Source organism: Pseudophryne corroboree, chromosome 9 (genome assembly GCF_028390025.1).
Source record: "Pseudophryne corroboree isolate aPseCor3 chromosome 9, aPseCor3.hap2, whole genome shotgun sequence".
Classification (NCBI taxonomy): domain Eukaryota; kingdom Metazoa; phylum Chordata; class Amphibia; order Anura; family Myobatrachidae; genus Pseudophryne; species Pseudophryne corroboree.
The window spans coordinates 127,981,277-128,000,223 of record NC_086452.1 but is presented as its reverse complement, the minus strand read 5'-3'; the positions used below and the strand labels follow the sequence as shown (position 1 = coordinate 128,000,223).

Genomic DNA, 18,947 nt, shown 5'->3' with positions numbered 1-18,947 from the left:
TTTTTCCAGTTTAACTCTTTTTATTTTTCTAGCAGGAGGATGAAGGCTTCCATCATCATGTGAAGCTGAACTACTAGTCATGAACAAAGGCCAGGGCCTTAGCCATTCTTTTCCACTCCGTGTCATAAATGGCATATTGGCAAGTTTACGTTTCTCCTCAGACCATTTAAGTTTATTTTTTGGAGTCTTTTTTTACTGTACTTTGGCTTTTTGGATTTGACATGCTCTCTACTATCACATTGGGCATCGGCCTTGGCAGACGACGATGGCATTTCATCGTCTATGTCATGACTAGTGGCAGCAGCTTCAGCACTAGGAGGAAGTGGTTCTTGATCTTTCCTTGTTTTATGCTCCAAATTTTTATTCTCCATTATTTTTCTTGAGTTACTGTATATAACACAATATGCGGCACAGGAGCACTGGACATATGGCAGCAGAGGACACCACTGTGACTGGTCACTGGATTGACTGATGCACAGGACACCACCACTGGTCTGATGCAGGACAACACAGCAACACTGTAAGGGACTTGTATTTATTATTATTATTATTATTATTATTATTATTATACAGCAGCACTGGACATATGGCAGCAGAGGATACTACTGTGACTGGGCACTCAACTGACTAATGCACAGGACACTACCACTGGTCTGATGCAGGACAACACAGCAACACCGTAAGGGACTTGTTATTATACAGCAGCACTGGACATATGGCAGCAGAGTATATCACAGTGACTGGTCTCTGGACTGACTGATGCACAGGATACTACCACTGGTCTGATGCAGGACAACACAGCAATACTGTAAGGGACTTGTTGTTATTATTATTATTATTATTATTATTATTATTATAATACAGCAGCACTGTACAAATGGCAGCAAAGGATACCACTGTGACTAGTCACTGGACTGACTGATGCACAGGACACTACCACTGGTCTGATGCAGGACAACACAGCAACACTGTAAGGGACTTATTATTATTATTATTATTATTATTATTATTATTATTATTATACAGCAACACTGGACATATGGCAGCAGAGGATACCACTGTGACTAGTCACTGGACTGACTGATGAACAGGACACTACCACTGGTCTGATGCAGTACAACACAGTAACACTGCAAGGGACTTGTTGTTGTTATTATTATTATTATTATTATTATTAGTATTATTATACAGCAACACTGGACATATGGCAGCAGAGGATACCACTGGAGCTGGTCACTGGACTGACTGATGCACAGGACACTACCGCTGGTCTGATGCAGGATAACACAGGAACACTGTAAGGGACTTGCTATTATATAAGTACTGTAATTCAAGCAGAGCCAATGAATTGTCTAGTGACAATATTGTACTGGCAACTGGCCAGATTATCAGAAAGGATTTAAATAGGGGCTGCTGGTCTTTGATTGGCTGCTTGGGTCAGCAGAACAGAAAATAGCTGTTGATTGGACAAACCATGTTCAGATGACCTGATACAATATGGTGGTGCCCATACCAAGGCAAATTGCGGGGAACTATCGGCTGGGATGCAGAAAGAGACCCATGGGAAAGGCAGACAACAGTGGAGCTGAGAGAGCTAGGAGAGGCAGCATCATGGTGAGTATCGAGGCACTGAGCCTTAGACCATGGCAGCTTTTCTTTTGTATGTGATGCTGCAAGGATTGGTGCCTTGTATTAATAGTTAGAAGGGCCTGTGTCATGGATCAAGGCCTGGGAGAGAAAAAGGTACAGTACCTGGGATCCATTAGCAGACATAATGTCAGACCAAAAGAGGCACCAGCAGTTAACAACATATACTGTGACCTCTCACACCCAAGACTCAGGGGCAATCACCTTACTTGCCTAAGGAGATGTGCATACCCACATGTTTTTATAGGTTTAGTTCTTATTCATCATCGTGTTTTGGTTTTACATTTCTTTAAAAAAAATTATAAAAAAAACAGCTAAAATCTTGTAAGTAAGACCTTTTGTTTGTTTGTACAGTATTATGAACATAAATAACAGTAATTTCCAATCATTTCCATGAAATTTTACACCCCCTCACAGGTCACAATATAGTTCTCACTAATATTGACCCAAGGCTACAGCAAGCTGGCTAGCTAAACTAAACAACAGAGCAATGGCAGAAACACATATAACAGGTAGCACATCGATGAAACATATTGGCACAGCAGTGGAAGACAGGATTTCAGTTTATTAAACTTTACAAACCTATAAGTATGTTTCCATTAATCAAGAACTAATAGTTTCCTAAAAGAAAAAGCCTAGTATAATACAAAATGTAATATATTAGAAAATCAAAGTCTAGGGCCAAAATAATTGATATTTAATAAAGTGATAATTAATAGGCTAAGAGCAAATTTCTCCAACCAGCAAATAACAGGACTCAGACCAGTAGAGACTGGTAATTGTAGAAAGAAGAAAGTGGAAAAGGATACGTTAATAACAGGTAATCACAAGCCCAATCAAATCATACAGGTACAAAGGTAGCCACTCTAATCATGGCTACATCTGCGGCAGATGGGCACGCTCAGCGTGGTTAGGCACGACCATGTATTTAGCCGCCCCCTTCATTGCAAATGACTGATATGTAGCCCCGATGAGTGTGGCCACAGCTATACAAGATACAGAGCATCAACACCTGTGAGAAGTAACTGTCCAGAGTGAGATGTACGCTGCTGCTGTAACCTCTAGAAGAGCGTTTAGTAGCTGGAGCTGATACTTCAACATATACTAAAGGGGGGAAAAGCTGAAATGAGCAATTCAGATGATCTGTACTCATCATAGTCAAATAGGGGTAAATAAAAGTAAGTCTCCTTACCAGAAGGTGACTATTAGTATTTTCCATATACTGTCGCTATCCTGGACAGTCAAGAGCAGGGACAGGTTTGGGTACTGGTGGCTGTAGTCAAATTCAGGAGGCATAGCCATGCCCCCTCAAAAAATACAAAAATATATACTATGCATGGCACCACATGCTGCAAAGAGGAACATTTGTCTCCCTTAACAGTGCTGCACAGGCGTACAATGTCCCCCTTAACAACTGACCCTGGCTCCTCAACAAGCCCAGGTCCGAGGAAACATTACCTGCCTTCTTCTCAGTGCGACTGTTGCCATCACTATTCTCATTAATTGTACAGTAGCATAGAGTGGTGCTAATTGTGTGGAATTTGCTATAATAAATATTATATAGCCAATAATGACAATCTAGTCACACCCGCATTGTTTTTATGCTGATTGGAACATTCTAGCCCCAGATACCATGGAAAATTGTAATTTATTTAATGGTTATATACAGGGTAGGATGGATTATAATAAGTGGTATGGCTATCTGGAAAAATATAATACGTAATGTTATAACTTCAATCAATTTTAGGATACCCAAAGATATTATAGAAATTGAATGCCCTAAACAACCTTTTTACTGTATTTCAATAGATGTGAAATGTTTAATTCAATTACATCATTAGCCCAGATTCATGGGTAAATATTTTCTCAACTAGTTCATAATAATACTGGCACTATGTTTACCAAACATGGGATGGAAGGTGGCAATTAAACTTTCAAATATCCAGTTCTTGAATAATATGTGATGCTTTGATGAGAAAATAAAACACTAAAAAGAGGTTATCAACTAGAATATGTATACAAATGACATAATCAAGATATACTGTATACAGTTACTTAAGGGCTGCAGCACTCACAGGTCTCATAAATCCTATTGACAATCACTTGAAAGTCCACAGCATCTTATCAGGACACTCCAGTACAAGGATGGATAGGTCAATGTTTCATTTTAATTTACATTTTTTTTATGAGGACATATGTATTTCCTGTGGACTCTCAAGTGATTGTAAATAGGATTTATGAGAGCTGTGAGTGCTGCAGCCTTTGACTAACAGTTAATCTTTCATTATTGAAGGCACCTAGACATTACTACCATATTAGTTTATTGGGAGTGCCAGTCACCTTCTTGATATATGTAGCTACATCAGGGACTTGCAGTCAGGGGAGGCAGGGGAGGCAGTGCCTCCCCTGTCATTAATGATTGAAATAATATGAATAAGATACTTATGACACATTTTCTGTGTCATAATTATCTTCTTCATATTAATCTAATAATTTGAATGCATTAAATTAGTTTGGGAGGCACTGATAGCAGTGCCTCCCGTTGACAATGGGAGCGGGGGATAAAGCGGGGGGCGGAGCCAGCTAGTGGGCTGTAAAAGCCCATTCAAAAAAGAGGGCAAAGCAGCACTCATACAAGTGCCTTGTTGACAGGGACGCCCACATCAAGGCACGCCCCTGTCAGCGAGGCAGTTGTGGTTGGACAGGGGATCCAACGCTGGATCAGCTGTCCAATAACTCATAAGCGGGGAAGCAGCGGCAGGATCTGGCGGATGGCGTGAATAGAGGGAGTCTGACAGGCAGCAGCTGCAGCGTTGTCCCCGGAGGCGGCAGGAAGACCAGCACAGGACACGTCTGCCCAGGACCACCCAGGCAGACCACAACTCCTTTCCCCGGCGGCAGTTCAAATCATTCAGTGTGAGTGTGCACACCAGCAGGGCTAGATTATACCTGGGGGGGGGGGGGGGGGGGGTCAGGGCACTGTGAATGCAGGGGGCCCTCCCCCTATTGCTAGCAACTACCCCATTGTTCTGCGCTCTGTGAGGTCAGGGTGCATGGTCTAATTGCGGACTGAGTGGCCACGCCCCTTATGCAAATATGAGTGGGTTTTTGTTTTATTCATATTCGGAGGGCTTGAATACACCTGTTCTGTAGTGACAGCCTCACTAAGCTCAGGGCTGTGCAAGTTCTACCTGACTGCAGAGCTGATTGTACTGTTCACAGAAATATGTAAAGAGACGAGGGCCCTCATTCCGAGTTGATCGCTCGCAAGGCGATTTTAGCAGAGTTACACACGCTAAGCCGCCGCCTACTGGGAGTGAATCTTAGCTTCTTAAATGTGCGACCGATGTATGCGCAATATTGCGATCACAAACGAGTTAGCAGTTTTTGAGTAGCTTCAGACTTACTCTGGCTGTGCGATCAGTTCTGTGCTTTTCGTTCCTGGCTGACGTCATAAACACACCCAGCGTTCGCCCAGGCACACCCACCGTTTCCCCGGCCACTCCTGCGTTTTTTCCGGAAACGGTAGCGTTTTCAGCCACACGCCCCTAAAACGCCGTGCATCCGCCCAGTAACACCCATTTCCTGTCAATCACAATGCGATCGTCGGAGCGATGAAAAAGCCGTGAGTAAACTTACTTTCTTCATAGTAAAGTTACTTGGCGCAGTCGCAGTGCGAACATTGCGCATGCGCACTAAGTGAATTCTCACTGCGATGCGATGAAAATCTCCGAGCGAACAACTCGGAATGAGGGCCCAGGTCCACTCAGAACGGCCATAAAATTACGTCCTTTGACGGCACAGCAAACATTTTTTGATGTTGTTGTTGTGTCTTGTTTTAAAACTTGCCTCCAGATATAACGTAACAGTTGTTTGCTAACCGTGAAATATGCGCAGCAGGGCACATCTACGCGGTTCTGCGCACATTTTCCTGTTAGAATAAGTCACGGGTGGCAAATTCTGAAAACTCTGTACAGGTCCAAAACCCTTCATAACTGATTTTACCATTATGAGTGTTGACTTTGTAAATGTAGACATTTTCACTACAACCCCATTTAACGCAGCTCTCCTAGGTAAGGTAAAATATTCACCCTAAGGTCACCATTTATTGGATGTGGCCCAATGCAGCAGTTTGTCCCGGGACTGCATGGTCCGCCCACAATCCAGGATGAAAACTGAGCTGTTTCCAGGAATTTTGCTTCGCCTGCCAGAGGCAAGTGAAACAAAATCTCAGAGAAGCTACTACTGTGTGTTGTAATTTCAATTTCCATATTTTATTATGGGGGGGGGGGCTGTCACCCACTACTGTCACCCTCTCCTTGGCGTCACTCCCTGTCACCCACTGCTGTCACTTTCTTGCTGGCGTCACTCCCGGTCACCCACTACTGTCACCCTCTCCCTGGTGTCACTCCCTGTCACCCACTATTGTCACGTTCTCCCTGGCAACACTCCCTTTCACCCTCTCCGTGGCGTCACTCCCTGTCACCCGCTGCTGTCACCCTCTCCGTGGCGTCACTCCCTGTCACCCACTACCGTCACGCTCTCCGTGGCGTCACCCACTGCTGTCACCCTCTCCGTGGCGTCAGTCCCTGTCACCCATTGCTGTCACCCTCTCCGTGGCGTCACTCCCTGTCACCCTCTTGCTGGCGTCACACTCTTCTTGTCACCTTCTCGGTGGTGTCACCCTCTACCTGTCAGCCACTGCTGTCACCCTCTCACTTTCACCCACTGCAGTCACCCACTCCCTGGCGTCACCATCTCCCTGTCACCCACTGCTGTCACCCTCTCCCTGGCATCACCATCTCCCTGTCCACCACTGCTGTCACCCTCTCCCTGGCATCACCATCTCCCTGTCACCCACTGCTGTCACTCTCTCCCTGGCATCACCATCTCCCTGTCAACCACTGCTGTCACCCTCTCCCTGGCAACCAGAGGCGTAACTAGGGTAGGGCGAGTGGGGCACGTGCCCTGGGCGCCCTGGCAGGCCCAGGAGAGGGGGGCGCCGCCGGCATCCAGGGCATCATGCCCACTCGCCCCCGTTAACCCTAAATGTGAGGGTAGGAGAGCGCAGCGTCTCTCCCTCCCCTTACCACCGCTGGGAGCACTAGCAGCGCTGCCAGCAGGGCTGCCGTGTCCGGTCTCCGGCGCTAGCCAAACAGAGCTTGCGGACCGGCTTCTGATTGGCTGCCGGTCCGCGAGCTCTGATTGGCTAGCGAACCGACGCCAGAGAGCCGCCGGAGACCTGGAGCAGCGAGGGGAAGGAGAGGCGCAGCGCTGCGCTCTCCTCCCCTCACAAGAAGAAGCCACTCCAGTGGCCGGTGTGGTGAGTGACGGGGGGGGGGGGGGGGGGTCCGGCGGCGGCACGGGGGTCAAGTATCTGGCACTGTGGGGCATGTAACTTCACTGTGGGGCATGTAACTGGCACTGTGGGGCATGTAACTGGCACTGAGTGGGGCAATGTAACTGGCACTGAGTGGGGCAATGTAACTGGCACTGAGTGAGGCAATGTAACTGGCACTGTGGGGCATGTAACTGGCACTGTGGGGCATGTATCCGGCACTGTGGGGCATTGTATCCGGCACTGTGGGGCATTGTATTCGGCACTGTGGGGCATTGTATCCGGCACTGTGGGGCAATGTAACTGGCACTGTGGGGCAATGTAACTGGCACTGTGGGGCATGTAACTGGCACTGTGGGGCATTGTATCCGGCACTGTGGGGCATTGTATCCGGCACTGTGGGGCAATGTAACTGGCACTGTGGGGCAATGTAACTGGCACTGTGGGGCAATGTAACTGGCACTGTGGGGCAATGTATCTGGCACTGAGTGGGGCATTGTATCCGGCACCGTGGGGCATGTATCCGGCACTGTGGGGCAATGTAACTGGCACTGTGGGGCAATGTAACTGGCACTGTGGGGCAATGTAACTGGCACTGTGGGGCAATGTATCTGGCACTGAGTGGGGCATTGTATCCGGCACCGTGGGGCATGTATCCGGCACCGTGGGGCATGTATCCAGCACCGTGGGGCATGTATCCGGCACCGTGTGGCAATGTAACTGGCACTGTGGGCCATTTTCAGTGGCCACACCCCTTCTGGAGCATAGCCACACCCCTTCTGGTGTGTGGCCACGCCCATTTTTCATCGCGCGCACATACTTCTTTTGGTGTTTTTTTTTTTGGGGGGGGCGCCATTTTCCATCTTGCCCTGGGCTCCGAAAACCCTAGTTGCGCCTCTGCTGGCAACACCATCTCCCTGTCACCCACTACTGGCTATTTTGTTGTCCAGTACTTCCATTAACTTAATAGCGCCACACTCACTGCGCTATTAAGTTAATGGAAGCCTTGGACAACAAAACTGCATTCATGTCCTCCTCCCACTCCCTCCCCAGTCCCAAACACTAATATTTATTTTATAAAAATTTACAGTATATTAGCCGCCGGCTCATCACAAGTTTTATGAGCATGCAGGCTATGGGCATTGGCAGCGGCATTGGACTGAGATGTGAATTAGTGGCGGGGGGCCCGGCTAGTTGATGGTGGACGATTTGGTAAGCCAACGGCGGGGGCGGTGGCCATTAGTGGTGGGTGTAGCGGGCATCAGGGATGGTGGCGGTAGAGGGTATTGGCTCGGGCAGTAGCAGGCATAGTCTCCGCGGTGGAAGGGGTCGTCGTAAGGACTCGGCAGACATTATGGCTGCACTGCCTCACCAGCCATTGACCTCACCGCACGCCACTGAGCTACATTGAGCACTACATATAGGAGACATGTTAAATGGAGTGTTGGGATTATAACTCATACTTGCCTACCTGACCCTCTCCATGAGGGAGAAAATGCTCTGTTCCTGGACTTTCCTGGTAATGTATTATAGCCATCACCTGTAGTGAGCTAAGTAATTGATAAGAAAGGTGTTTCACCACAGGTGATGGCAATCAGAGCCGGCCTTAGGCATAGGCAAACTAGGCAAATGCCTAGGGCATTTGGTATGCTTAGGGGCACCAGCAGCTTCTGCTGATTAAAATGATATGCAGCATGCCTATATTCTGTGTGCGACTGCGCCTGTATCTGCATACGAAATGCTACGTTGCAGTGTATTCCTGGAAATCACTGTAATGTAGCATTTCGTATGCAGATACATCTGCAGTCGCACACAGAATATAGGTATGCTGCATATCATTTTAATCAGCAGAAGCTGCTTGTGCATCCTAGCCACATAGTAATGAAAATAAGATGCATTTTCATAAACAAAAGGCTCCCGGCGTTAGCAGAGCTGCCAGCTGACTCATGCCAGGCATCTCCTGCAGAACTAGCGGCGGTGCTAGGGGGCACCAGCCAAAATCTTGCCTAGGGCATCTTATTGGTTAGGGCCGGCTCTGATGGCAATCATACATTACCAGGAAAGTCAAGGAACAGAGCATTTTCTCCCTCATGGAGAGGGTCAGATAGGCAAGTATGTTATAACTCCTATAATTAAGTCTCCACCTCTCCAGTGATGATGTGTTATGTACAAGATTTATAGCTAAATTATAACAGTTGCAACACATACATTCATTCATCTAGAAGCCAAGAAAGTGTGTCACAATTTGTACAATTCCTCCTTCCTACCTCTAGGTGTCACTCTCTGCCTGAGTACATTCCATACTGGCTAGTCTGTGCTCCTACAGTCCTGATTACCCAATTAAACAGCTGTGGGCTGTTCCTGGGGACTTGCTATTTTGGTCTGCTCTGTTATAGGCCCTACACACTGGCCGATATACTGAAAGATATGAACGATCTCGTTCATAAATGAACGAGAACTCGTTCATATCTTTCAGTGTGGAGACTCCAGCGATGAACGATGCGCGTCCCCGCGCTCTTTCATCGCTGGTCTCCCGTCGGCTGTGCATGCAGGCCAATATGGACGATCTCGTCCATATTTGCCTGCACTTCAATGCAGCCGGGTGACGGGGGGAGTGAAGAAACTTCACTCCCCCCGTCACTGCCCCCCCGCCGCCGGGTCGCTCGTCGGCCGTATCCGCCGTCGGGCAGCTCGGCGGCGGGTCGGCCAGTGAGTAGGGCCCCTTAGTAGTCAGTTCCAGATCAACAAATCTACCTCTGTGACTGCACTTCCAGTTGTTCCTGCAAGGATTTCTGTATGCTGTTTCTAGATCTTGGCTTCTTTCAGCCTGTTACCTTTGTGCCTTCCTTGTTCTGCAAGATTCAGTATCTATTTAAGCAGTGCATTTCTATCTTTGGACTTTTTGGATTGCATGTATTGCTGAATATACCAAGTCTTGTTCCATCTGGTCTTGCCTGCATAATTCCTACCTGTGTTCAAGCTCTGCAGTTTGTATCTAGTCCAGTATCATCTTTCCCAGCTTGCATAACTTTTACTAGTGTCCAAGCAGTGCTGTAAGTATTCAGTCTGGTTTCATCCAGTTCAGCCAGCATACTTTCAAAACTTGTTCAAGCTCCATCTGGTCCAGAACTATGCACCTTCTACTTACAGTATGTTAAGGAACTGCCTGTGTTTCTCAGCAAAAAAGAACTCTGTCCATTTCCAGTGACTGTTTATCTGCATATTTCCAGAATCTGCATATTCAAGTATTGTTCAGTAATGCTCTGTTTAAACCTGACCATTCCTGATTCCAGTATTACTCTATTTCAGTGTTAAATAAACCTTGATACATTATTTCTGGCAGCAGTGGTAACCTCATTTCAGGTACAGTGGGGCAGATATATTAAGCCTGGAGAAATGATAAATTAGGTATAAGGGTAAGGTGATAATGCACCAGCCGATCAGCTCCAATATATAAATTGACAGGAGCTAGTTGGCTGGTGCATTATCACCTTCCACTTATTGTATCACTGCTTTATCGCTTCTCCAGGCTTAATACATCTGCTCCTTATTTCATGAACACACATTTGTGAATTGTAAGTCTATAGCTAAAATGTTGTATCTTATTTATTGAGTAAAGTAGAAATAATATATAACACAGGTCATGGCATTACAAATTGAGTCCCCCATATCCAAAATACCATATTAAGATATCTTGGGGATGGGACCCAAGTATAATCGGGTGTGGTATTGAAGGTCGATCACACTTAGGTCAACAGTGTCTAGGTCGACCACTATTGGTCGACGGGGATTTTAGGTTGACAGGTCAAAAGGTCGACATGGTATTTTAAAAAAAAATATATATAATTTTTGCTTTACTGTGACCGGGAACTCCAATAAGTGCACCATGGGGGTAATTCTGAGTTAATCGCAGCAGGAACTTTGTTAGTAGTTGGGCAAAACCATGGGGGTAATTCCAAGTTGATCGCAGCAGGACATTTTTTAGCAGTTGGGCAAAACCATGTGCACTGCAGGGGGGCAGATATAACATTTGCAGAGAGATATATTCGGGTGGGTTATTTTGTTTCTGTGCAGGGTAAATACTGTCTGCTTTATTTTTACACTGCAAATTAGATTGCAGATTGAACACACCCAAATCTATCTCTCTCTGCACATGTTATATCTGCCTCCCCTGCAGTGCACATGGTTTTGCACAACTGCTACCAAGATTCCTGCTGCGATCAACTTGGAATTACCCCCCATGTGCACTGCAGGGGAGGCAGATATAACGTGCAGAGAGAGTTAGATTTGGGTGGGTTATTTTGTTTCTGTGCAGGATAAATACTATCTGCTTTATTTATACACTGCAATTTCGATTGCCGATTGAACACACCACACCCAAATCTAACTCTCTCTGCACATGTTATATCTGCCTCCCGTGCAGTGCACATGGTTTTGCCCAACTGCTAACAAAGTTCAACTCAGAATTACCATGGGGGTAATTCCAAGTTGATCGCAGCAGGAAATTTTTTAGCAGTTGGGCAAAACCATGTCCACTGCAGGGGGGGCAGATATAACATGTGCAGAGAGAGTTAGATTTGAGTGGGTTATTTTTTTTCTGTGCAGGGTAAATACTGGCTGCTTTATTTTTACACTCCAATTTAGATTGCAGATTGAACACACCCCACCCACATCTAACTCTCTCTGCACATGTTACATCTGCCCCACCTGCAGTGCTGCATGGTTTTGCCCAATTGCTAACAGAATTCCTGCTGCGATCAACTTGGAATTACCCCCCATGTCCACTCGCCATGCTTCGGCCAGGAGCCTCGCTGCACTCGGCACAGGTAACCATTCCCAAATGTAGTCCACATGGATTGTAATTTAGAATGAAAAAATTCAAAAAGTGGAAAACTCATGTCGACATTTTGACTTGTTGACCTAGAGCATGTCAACCTAGAGACCCTGTCAACCTAGAAACCCTGTCGACCAATAGTGGTTGACCTAGACACTATCGACCTAAGTCTTGTCGACTTAGAGACCGGATACCGTCTAAACACAGAATGCATTTATGATTCATATACTGTACACTTTATACACATAGCCTGTAGGTAATTTTATATAATTTCTTTTTTACATAATTGTGCATTAAACAAAGTTTGTGTACATAGAACCATCAGAAAGTAAAGGTGTCACTGTCTCAGTCATACTCAAAATATTCTGTATTTTTGGATATGGGAGACTAAATGTGTACCTACAAACCTGTATAACTAAGATACATGCCCAAGAGTAATATATGAAAGGGCATATTAGCCCTGCCATGGTTCAATGAGAGATTCGGTTGTAACTAGCATATTCCTCAATTTACAGCCCTGTGTTTTATGTGTGTATTGTTAGGCTATATCAGGAATGATTGAGAAGGATCCATACTAAGAGGTAAATGTATTAAGAATCATGGGGCAGATGTATTAACCTGGAGAAGGCATAAGGAAGTGATAAACCAGTGATATGTGCAAGGTGATAAAGGCACCAGCCAATCAGATCCTAACTGTTAATTTACAAATTGGAGCTGATTGGCTGGTGCCTTTATCACCGTGCACATATCACTGGTTTATCACTTCCTTATTCCTTCTCCAGGTTAATACATCTGCCCCCATGTTTGACCCATGTTTTCCCAAGTATAAACACACTGATCAATTGTACATGGGTTACTTTTCAAAAATCAAACACATGAATTTTCAATGATTCCATGTTTTCCAGATGTGTTTTCCAATGGTGTATGCAGTTGTGTTTGTCAGCTGTGTTTGCAGGCAGCCAAACACTCCCAAACATGAAGACTGCACAGATCAGTGAGATCCTTGCAGACTTCTGTGTGTATAGTAGAAAAAAAGTGTTAAAAACAAAAAAAATTAACCCCCATTGTGACGCTACTGATCAGGGACCCCTTCCCCAACTGGCTTTTTGAGTCAGTCTTAGTTCAGGAAATATGAAGTAAAATCTGCACGGGGGTTCTCCGTATTGCAATGAACCAGCACTGGGCTCTTGAGCCAGTCCTTGTGCTGAAAATACAGGGAAAAAATGCATAGGTTCCCTGTATTTCCATGACCAGCACTGAGCTCTTACTAGGTTGGGGGTAATGCCACAGACCATGAACACAGTTCATTGTTCCACTGGCCAAAGCACCCCCCCAACTAGTCACCCCAGCCCTGGGAATCCTGAGAAAGTATAGACCCCCCCAAAAACGGGACCCCCCCTCCTGAGGATCCCAGAGGGCTAGGGTGAGGCCCTGGTATATCCCAGAGACTGTACCAAGTTGCTAGCAGTTACAGAGATAGAGTAATGTCTTTTACAGGATGATTACAGGTCTTAGTAAGCCTCCCCTGCAAGCCGGTACCTAGAGAACTACAAGTACCAGCATGCGGGACATTAAAGGCTGGCCTATACTGGATCTGTAAAATAAATATTAAAATAACAACAGTACACACACCTTAGCCAGTACAACTTTAATACACTCACACATAATCTTTTCCCTGGCGTTGCCAGTCCTCCTATCCAGTAGGCATTCAGGGGGTTAAAAAAACAACAACCACATGACCTGATCCCTCTGGACACAAGCCACGTTGTATGTACATGCTGTATATATAGCGCAGTTTCTGCAAGGGGTGGAACCCCCTTGAGTTCTGTCACTTGCAGAGCCACCAACAAATCAGCAGCCTGGCTGTTGATTGACAGGCCACTCAAAGCCAATCAGCAGCCTAATTGGCTGGTGGCTATGCAAGTGACAGAACTCACGTGGGTGAAGCGCAGAAGCTGCTCTGTATGTACGGCATGTGCATACAGCACGACTTGTGTCTGGAGGGACTGGGTCACTAATTATTTTATTTTATTTTTTTTACATCCTGGATGCCTACTGGAGAAGAGAACTGGCCACAGCAGTGACAATGTGAGTATATGCGAGCATATTAAAGTTCTACTGTCTAACGTGTTTGTGTATAACGTTTTAATATTTCTTCTACAGGAGGACAATTGGTACCAGAATGCCTTTATTGCCCTGCATGCTGGTACTTGTGCTTTTACCAAGTACCGGCATGTGGGGGAGGCTTGCTGGGACCTGTAAGGTTCCTGTAAAAGACAGTATTACTGCAACTTTCACTTTAATTACTATCGAGTTGGCGTTGTGCTGGGGATAGCCCTGGGCTTCATCCTAGCCCTGGGGAATGCTCGGGAAGGGGATTCCTATCAGGGCCATAACTAGAAGCACTGGAGGCACAGGATGACCGGCAACACCCGGGACTCTCCGCCACACTGTGGGATCTGGCCCGCTTCCCCCCTGCTGTCACCACCCGGCACCAAGCTGCATTGCCTGGCTAACTCTCACATAAGTAGCTGGGCAGTGCTGCAGCTCCCTCTCTGCTCCCCCCGTGTGCTGGGAGAGATTACGTCTCTCCCAGCCCATCCACAATGCCCCGTGCTGCAAAGAATGTAGAGTAGGGCAGGAAGAGGAGAGAAGAGGCATGCTGGCTTGTCAAATGTGAGTATCTATATATCTCTCTCTCCCTCTCTCCTCCCCCTCATCTGCCATAATGTGTAAAAAAAGGGGACTGCCTGCCATATTGTGTAAAAAAGGACTTCCTGCCATAATGTGTAAAAAAGGAGGACTGCCTGCCATATTGTGTAAAAGTATGCTACTGTAATGTGTAAAAAAGGGGACTCTGCTGCCTCATGTGTAAAAAGGGGGACTCTGCTGCTGGCCCTGTTTTTTTATATATGGTGTTTCTTGCACACAGCGCTAATATGTTTAGTAACTTTAGTTACGGCACTGATCCCTATACTGGGGGTCCCCACTTTCCAAGTAATCCCAGGGTTGGGAAGACTAGTTGTGGGGGACTCTTTGACCAGGGGACCAGTGAACTGTGTCTCTTCTATGTGGAATTACCCTCCCCTGTTAGTAAGAACCCAGTGTTTACCATTACATATTTTCCCCCTGTATTTCCAGTACAAGGATAAGCTCAAGAGCCCAGTGATGGTTTGCTGAGATATGGGGGACCCCTTGGCCACTTTTTCCCCATATTTCCTGAACCAGGACTGGCTCTAAAAGCCCATTGAGGAAGATAACCCCACACCACTTTATTTTCTGTTTTTATTTTTTTTTATTTTTTTACACTTTACACATACAGAAGCTTGCAAGGATCTCACTGATCTGTGCAATCTTCAAGTATTTAGCTACCTGCAAAAAGGCTGACAGAAATGACTGCATGCACCATTGGAAAACATGAAGGGTAGACAATTTCCCCCCCCCCATGTAGCAGATTCTATTGGAGAAGAGGACCGACTGCACCAGGAACAAGTTGAATATATGTGAGTGAGTGTATTAAAGTTGTACTGTCTAAGGCAGTGATGGCTAACCTTGACACTCCAGCTGTTGAACTACACATCCCAGCATGCCCTGCTACAGTTTTGCTATTTGGCCATGCTAATACTGATGCAGGGCATGCTGGGATGTGTAGTTCAACAACAGCTGAAGTGTCAAGGTTAGCCATCACTGGTCTAAGGTGTGTGTGTGTGTACTTTTGTTATTTTAATACTTCTTTTACAAAGGGTCTATAGGTACTAGCGGGCCTTTAATTCCCTGCATGCTGGTACTTGTGTTTCCCCAAGTACTGGAATGCAGATAGGCTTGATGGCACCTGTAGTCCACCCATGTAAATGACCATATTTGTCTGTCACTTTAATCATACCTCCCAACATGACCCTCTCCAGGAGGGACAGAGGAGCAGATGTATTAACCTGGAGAAGGCATAAGGAAGTGATAAACCAGTGATATGTGCAAGGTGATAAAGGCACCAGCCAATCAGATCCTAACTGTTAATTTACATATTGGAGCTGATTGGCTGGTGCCTTCATCACCTTGCACATATCACTGGTTTATCACTTCCTTATGCCTTCTCCAGGTTAATACATCTGCCCCAGAATGCTCTGCTCCTGGACTTCCTTCTCACTCTATGATTGCCATCAACTGTGCTGAAACACCTTTCTTATCCAGTAATCTGTTCAATACAGGTGCCGGCAATCATACATTAAGATAAAAGTCCAGAAGCAGAACATTCTGTCCCTCCTGGAGAGGGTCATGTTGGGAGGTATGCTTTAATTGCTATCAACTCATGACCGTTTCTAAAAGCCTGGTGCTGGTTTTGCTTTGGGGAAGGGGCCGCCCACACTATTTTTAACCCTTTCTATACACTGCACACACACACACACACACACACACACACACACACACACACACACACACACACACACACACACACACACACACTACATTTTGGACGTGTTTTCACAATTCATGGGTGTGTTTACAAACAGGAATCTTGGTAAATTTCCATGAACATTTGTGTCTTATGGAAAGTACTTCGTGAATATGATCATATTTACATGAGCACCTGTGTTTTTAAGTTTAAATCGATGCAACACGCCCGTTTTGTCTTTAGTAAATTTCTGTATTTACAAAAAGGGCCAAGCACACCCGAGATTGTAAACACGATTCTTAGTAAATTTACCTATGAGGGTTTGCGACTTTTGCAGCTTTTATTTTAACTATTTCCTTCTTTGCTATTTTGTTTATTTTGCTGCATTTTAACATAACTCCATTTCAATGTTATTACTAGGAACCAAACAAAAGTAAAAAGTTTTCACCATTTACTATATATAGGGCCTAATTCAAGGTTGATTGCAAAAGCGAAATCTTTCTCTAATGGGCAAAACCATGGGCCTAATTCAGACCTGATCTCCTGCCGCAATCGTGGCAAAAAAGGGGCATGGTCTTACTTATGGGGATCCCGGAATCGTCCCTCCGGTGGCGTGCCCAGCATCTCCGGAGATGCTGGGCTTCCCTCAGAGACAGTCTCCGTGCGCTGTCGGCTCCTCTTCTATGACAGGAGCCGGGTGCTGTAGGAGACTTTCTCACTGCAGCACCTGCTCCTGCCACTGCGGGCACCCACCTTGTGACGCCACTGCCTCCTGGCACCAATTGAAATGGCTCAGTAATTAAATCATAGTTTGGCTGCAGCATTCAAACGCTAAAGTGACTACACAACCCCTTAAAACACAAGAAAGTAAATATACAGATAGTGCTGACAAACTATAGTTAAAAAGATGTTTTTTAGTTTACCTAAAAAATATTTGATACAGACTGAGGAAGCTGCTGATTGATTACCTAGGCAGGGAAATGCGTCTCAATTCCACAGTTACCGGTAAAATCTCCAGCCGGGATACACGTCCAATAGCTACAGACACTCCACAACTGGAAAATACCTACCTCCGGATATGGCTTATTAAAAGGTTGGAGCACCAGAGTCGGGATTAAAGGAGTGACACCTTATGCAGAGAGTGCATGTGGTAAACTATTGCATGCAACACATGGCCATGTTTAAATAATAGCACTTTGCATAACAAATTTTGTTAAAACTGTTTCAGGCTTTGTGTGAACACTAATGCTTGATATGGAAGCTACAGTATGTTATGCTACTTCTAAAACAGAACAGCTATTAACAACTGGCATTATTTGGATAGCAACTCAATAGTTAATAACATCACACATACAGTACGTTCTAAATATTTGGCATAGTAATTGTGCTATAGCTACTTGCTTATTCTAACACCTGGCATATTTATCTATGTGGATACAATTTATCTCTTTTGCTTTGTGAAAAAAGTAAAATAGTTACACTTTGTAACAAGAGTAATGTTCCATTCAGACTAATACAAATGTGATAAGTTTTGCATGCATTTTGTGGTGTGTTAATTTTATGTAAAGACGGATAGTTTGTCTTTGGGAAAAATAAACCAGCTATAAAGGTTATCAAGTAGCCATTCATTTTTATGTGAAATAAAAAAATCTTTTTAACTACAGTTTGTCAGTGCTTTCTGTTTATTTTCTTATATCTGCCCCAGCTGCACTGCACATGGTTTTGCCCATTAATGGAAGATTTTGCTTTTGCGATCAACTTGAATTGGGCCCATAATGAGATTAATGTGCACCATATTGAAAGACTATTGTTGTCTTCCTATGTATCCATAAAACTAACATTCCTGGCCAATAAATGTTAACGGTATGGAAACAAAAGTTAAATTGCTTTCTAACATTGCAGCATTCATTTATATGTTAACTGCACATTATATACTATATAGGTTTTATAATTGTGAATAGCTTCAACATCTCTTTAACAAATGTATCAAGTGAAGACAAGCAATATAATATACAGTATTTACCTGCACTGCAGAGACTGAAGATACATAACATCAGCAGAATGTTAGTAGCCATTGTGTTCAGTGCTGCCAACTGTGATACTGTAACAGGCAATGGTGAGATCCTTCTTATAGGTATCCAAAGTACTGTAAGTCCAACCCTCCAAACAAAAAAAATTAAACAAGCCCAACCCACTGTTTGAAGGTTGGGGAACTGGTGGAATACTCTGTCATTTTAGGCTGCTTTCCTTACCAATAGAAATAGACTCATACAGTACGTCACTGGATTATGAAATCACAGTTATGAATCCATGATGCACGCTTATTCTTGTGCAAATAGAGCACTCATAACATTGACTGTAGCAACTGACGACTAATGAAGACTGTGATTGTATTGTGTTGAATTCTGCTAAAAATGTTTTTATATCTAATCATATCATGACAGTAACTATAACAAACACAAACTATCCTTTTCTGTACATTGCAGGCACTCTGTTACAACATTTCTGTCTGTTTGTACTGCATCCCTGTTGTGTGCTGCCTCACCACCAGGGGTCACAAGGGAGCTTATTTGTGTGCTGCAGTTCTGGATTCTGTCTAGACACTGCATTTCTGTTTTGGAACTGTGGTCAGGTGCCGGGTGTTGTAATCCATATACTAGCATGGAAAACACCTAGTTCCTGGCCGATTTAATGCCCGGTACCTGACCACAGTTCCAAGACAGAAATACATTGTCTAG

At 44.9% G+C, this 18,947-nt stretch overlaps 1 protein-coding gene across 1 annotated transcript in view; it reads right to left on the bottom strand.

Annotated features, from left to right (window-relative positions):
- LOC134956785 (uncharacterized) overlaps positions 1 to 18,288 on the bottom strand; it is a 149,779-nt gene extending 131,491 nt beyond the window's left edge. The window contains exon 1 of the mRNA XM_063938739.1: positions 18,233 to 18,288. Within this exon, the coding sequence (XP_063794809.1) occupies positions 18,233 to 18,284 (52 nt within the window). The 5' untranslated portion in view covers positions 18,285 to 18,288. The remainder of the gene's footprint in view (positions 1 to 18,232) is intronic.
- Between the last annotated feature and the right edge of the window lie 659 nt (positions 18,289 to 18,947).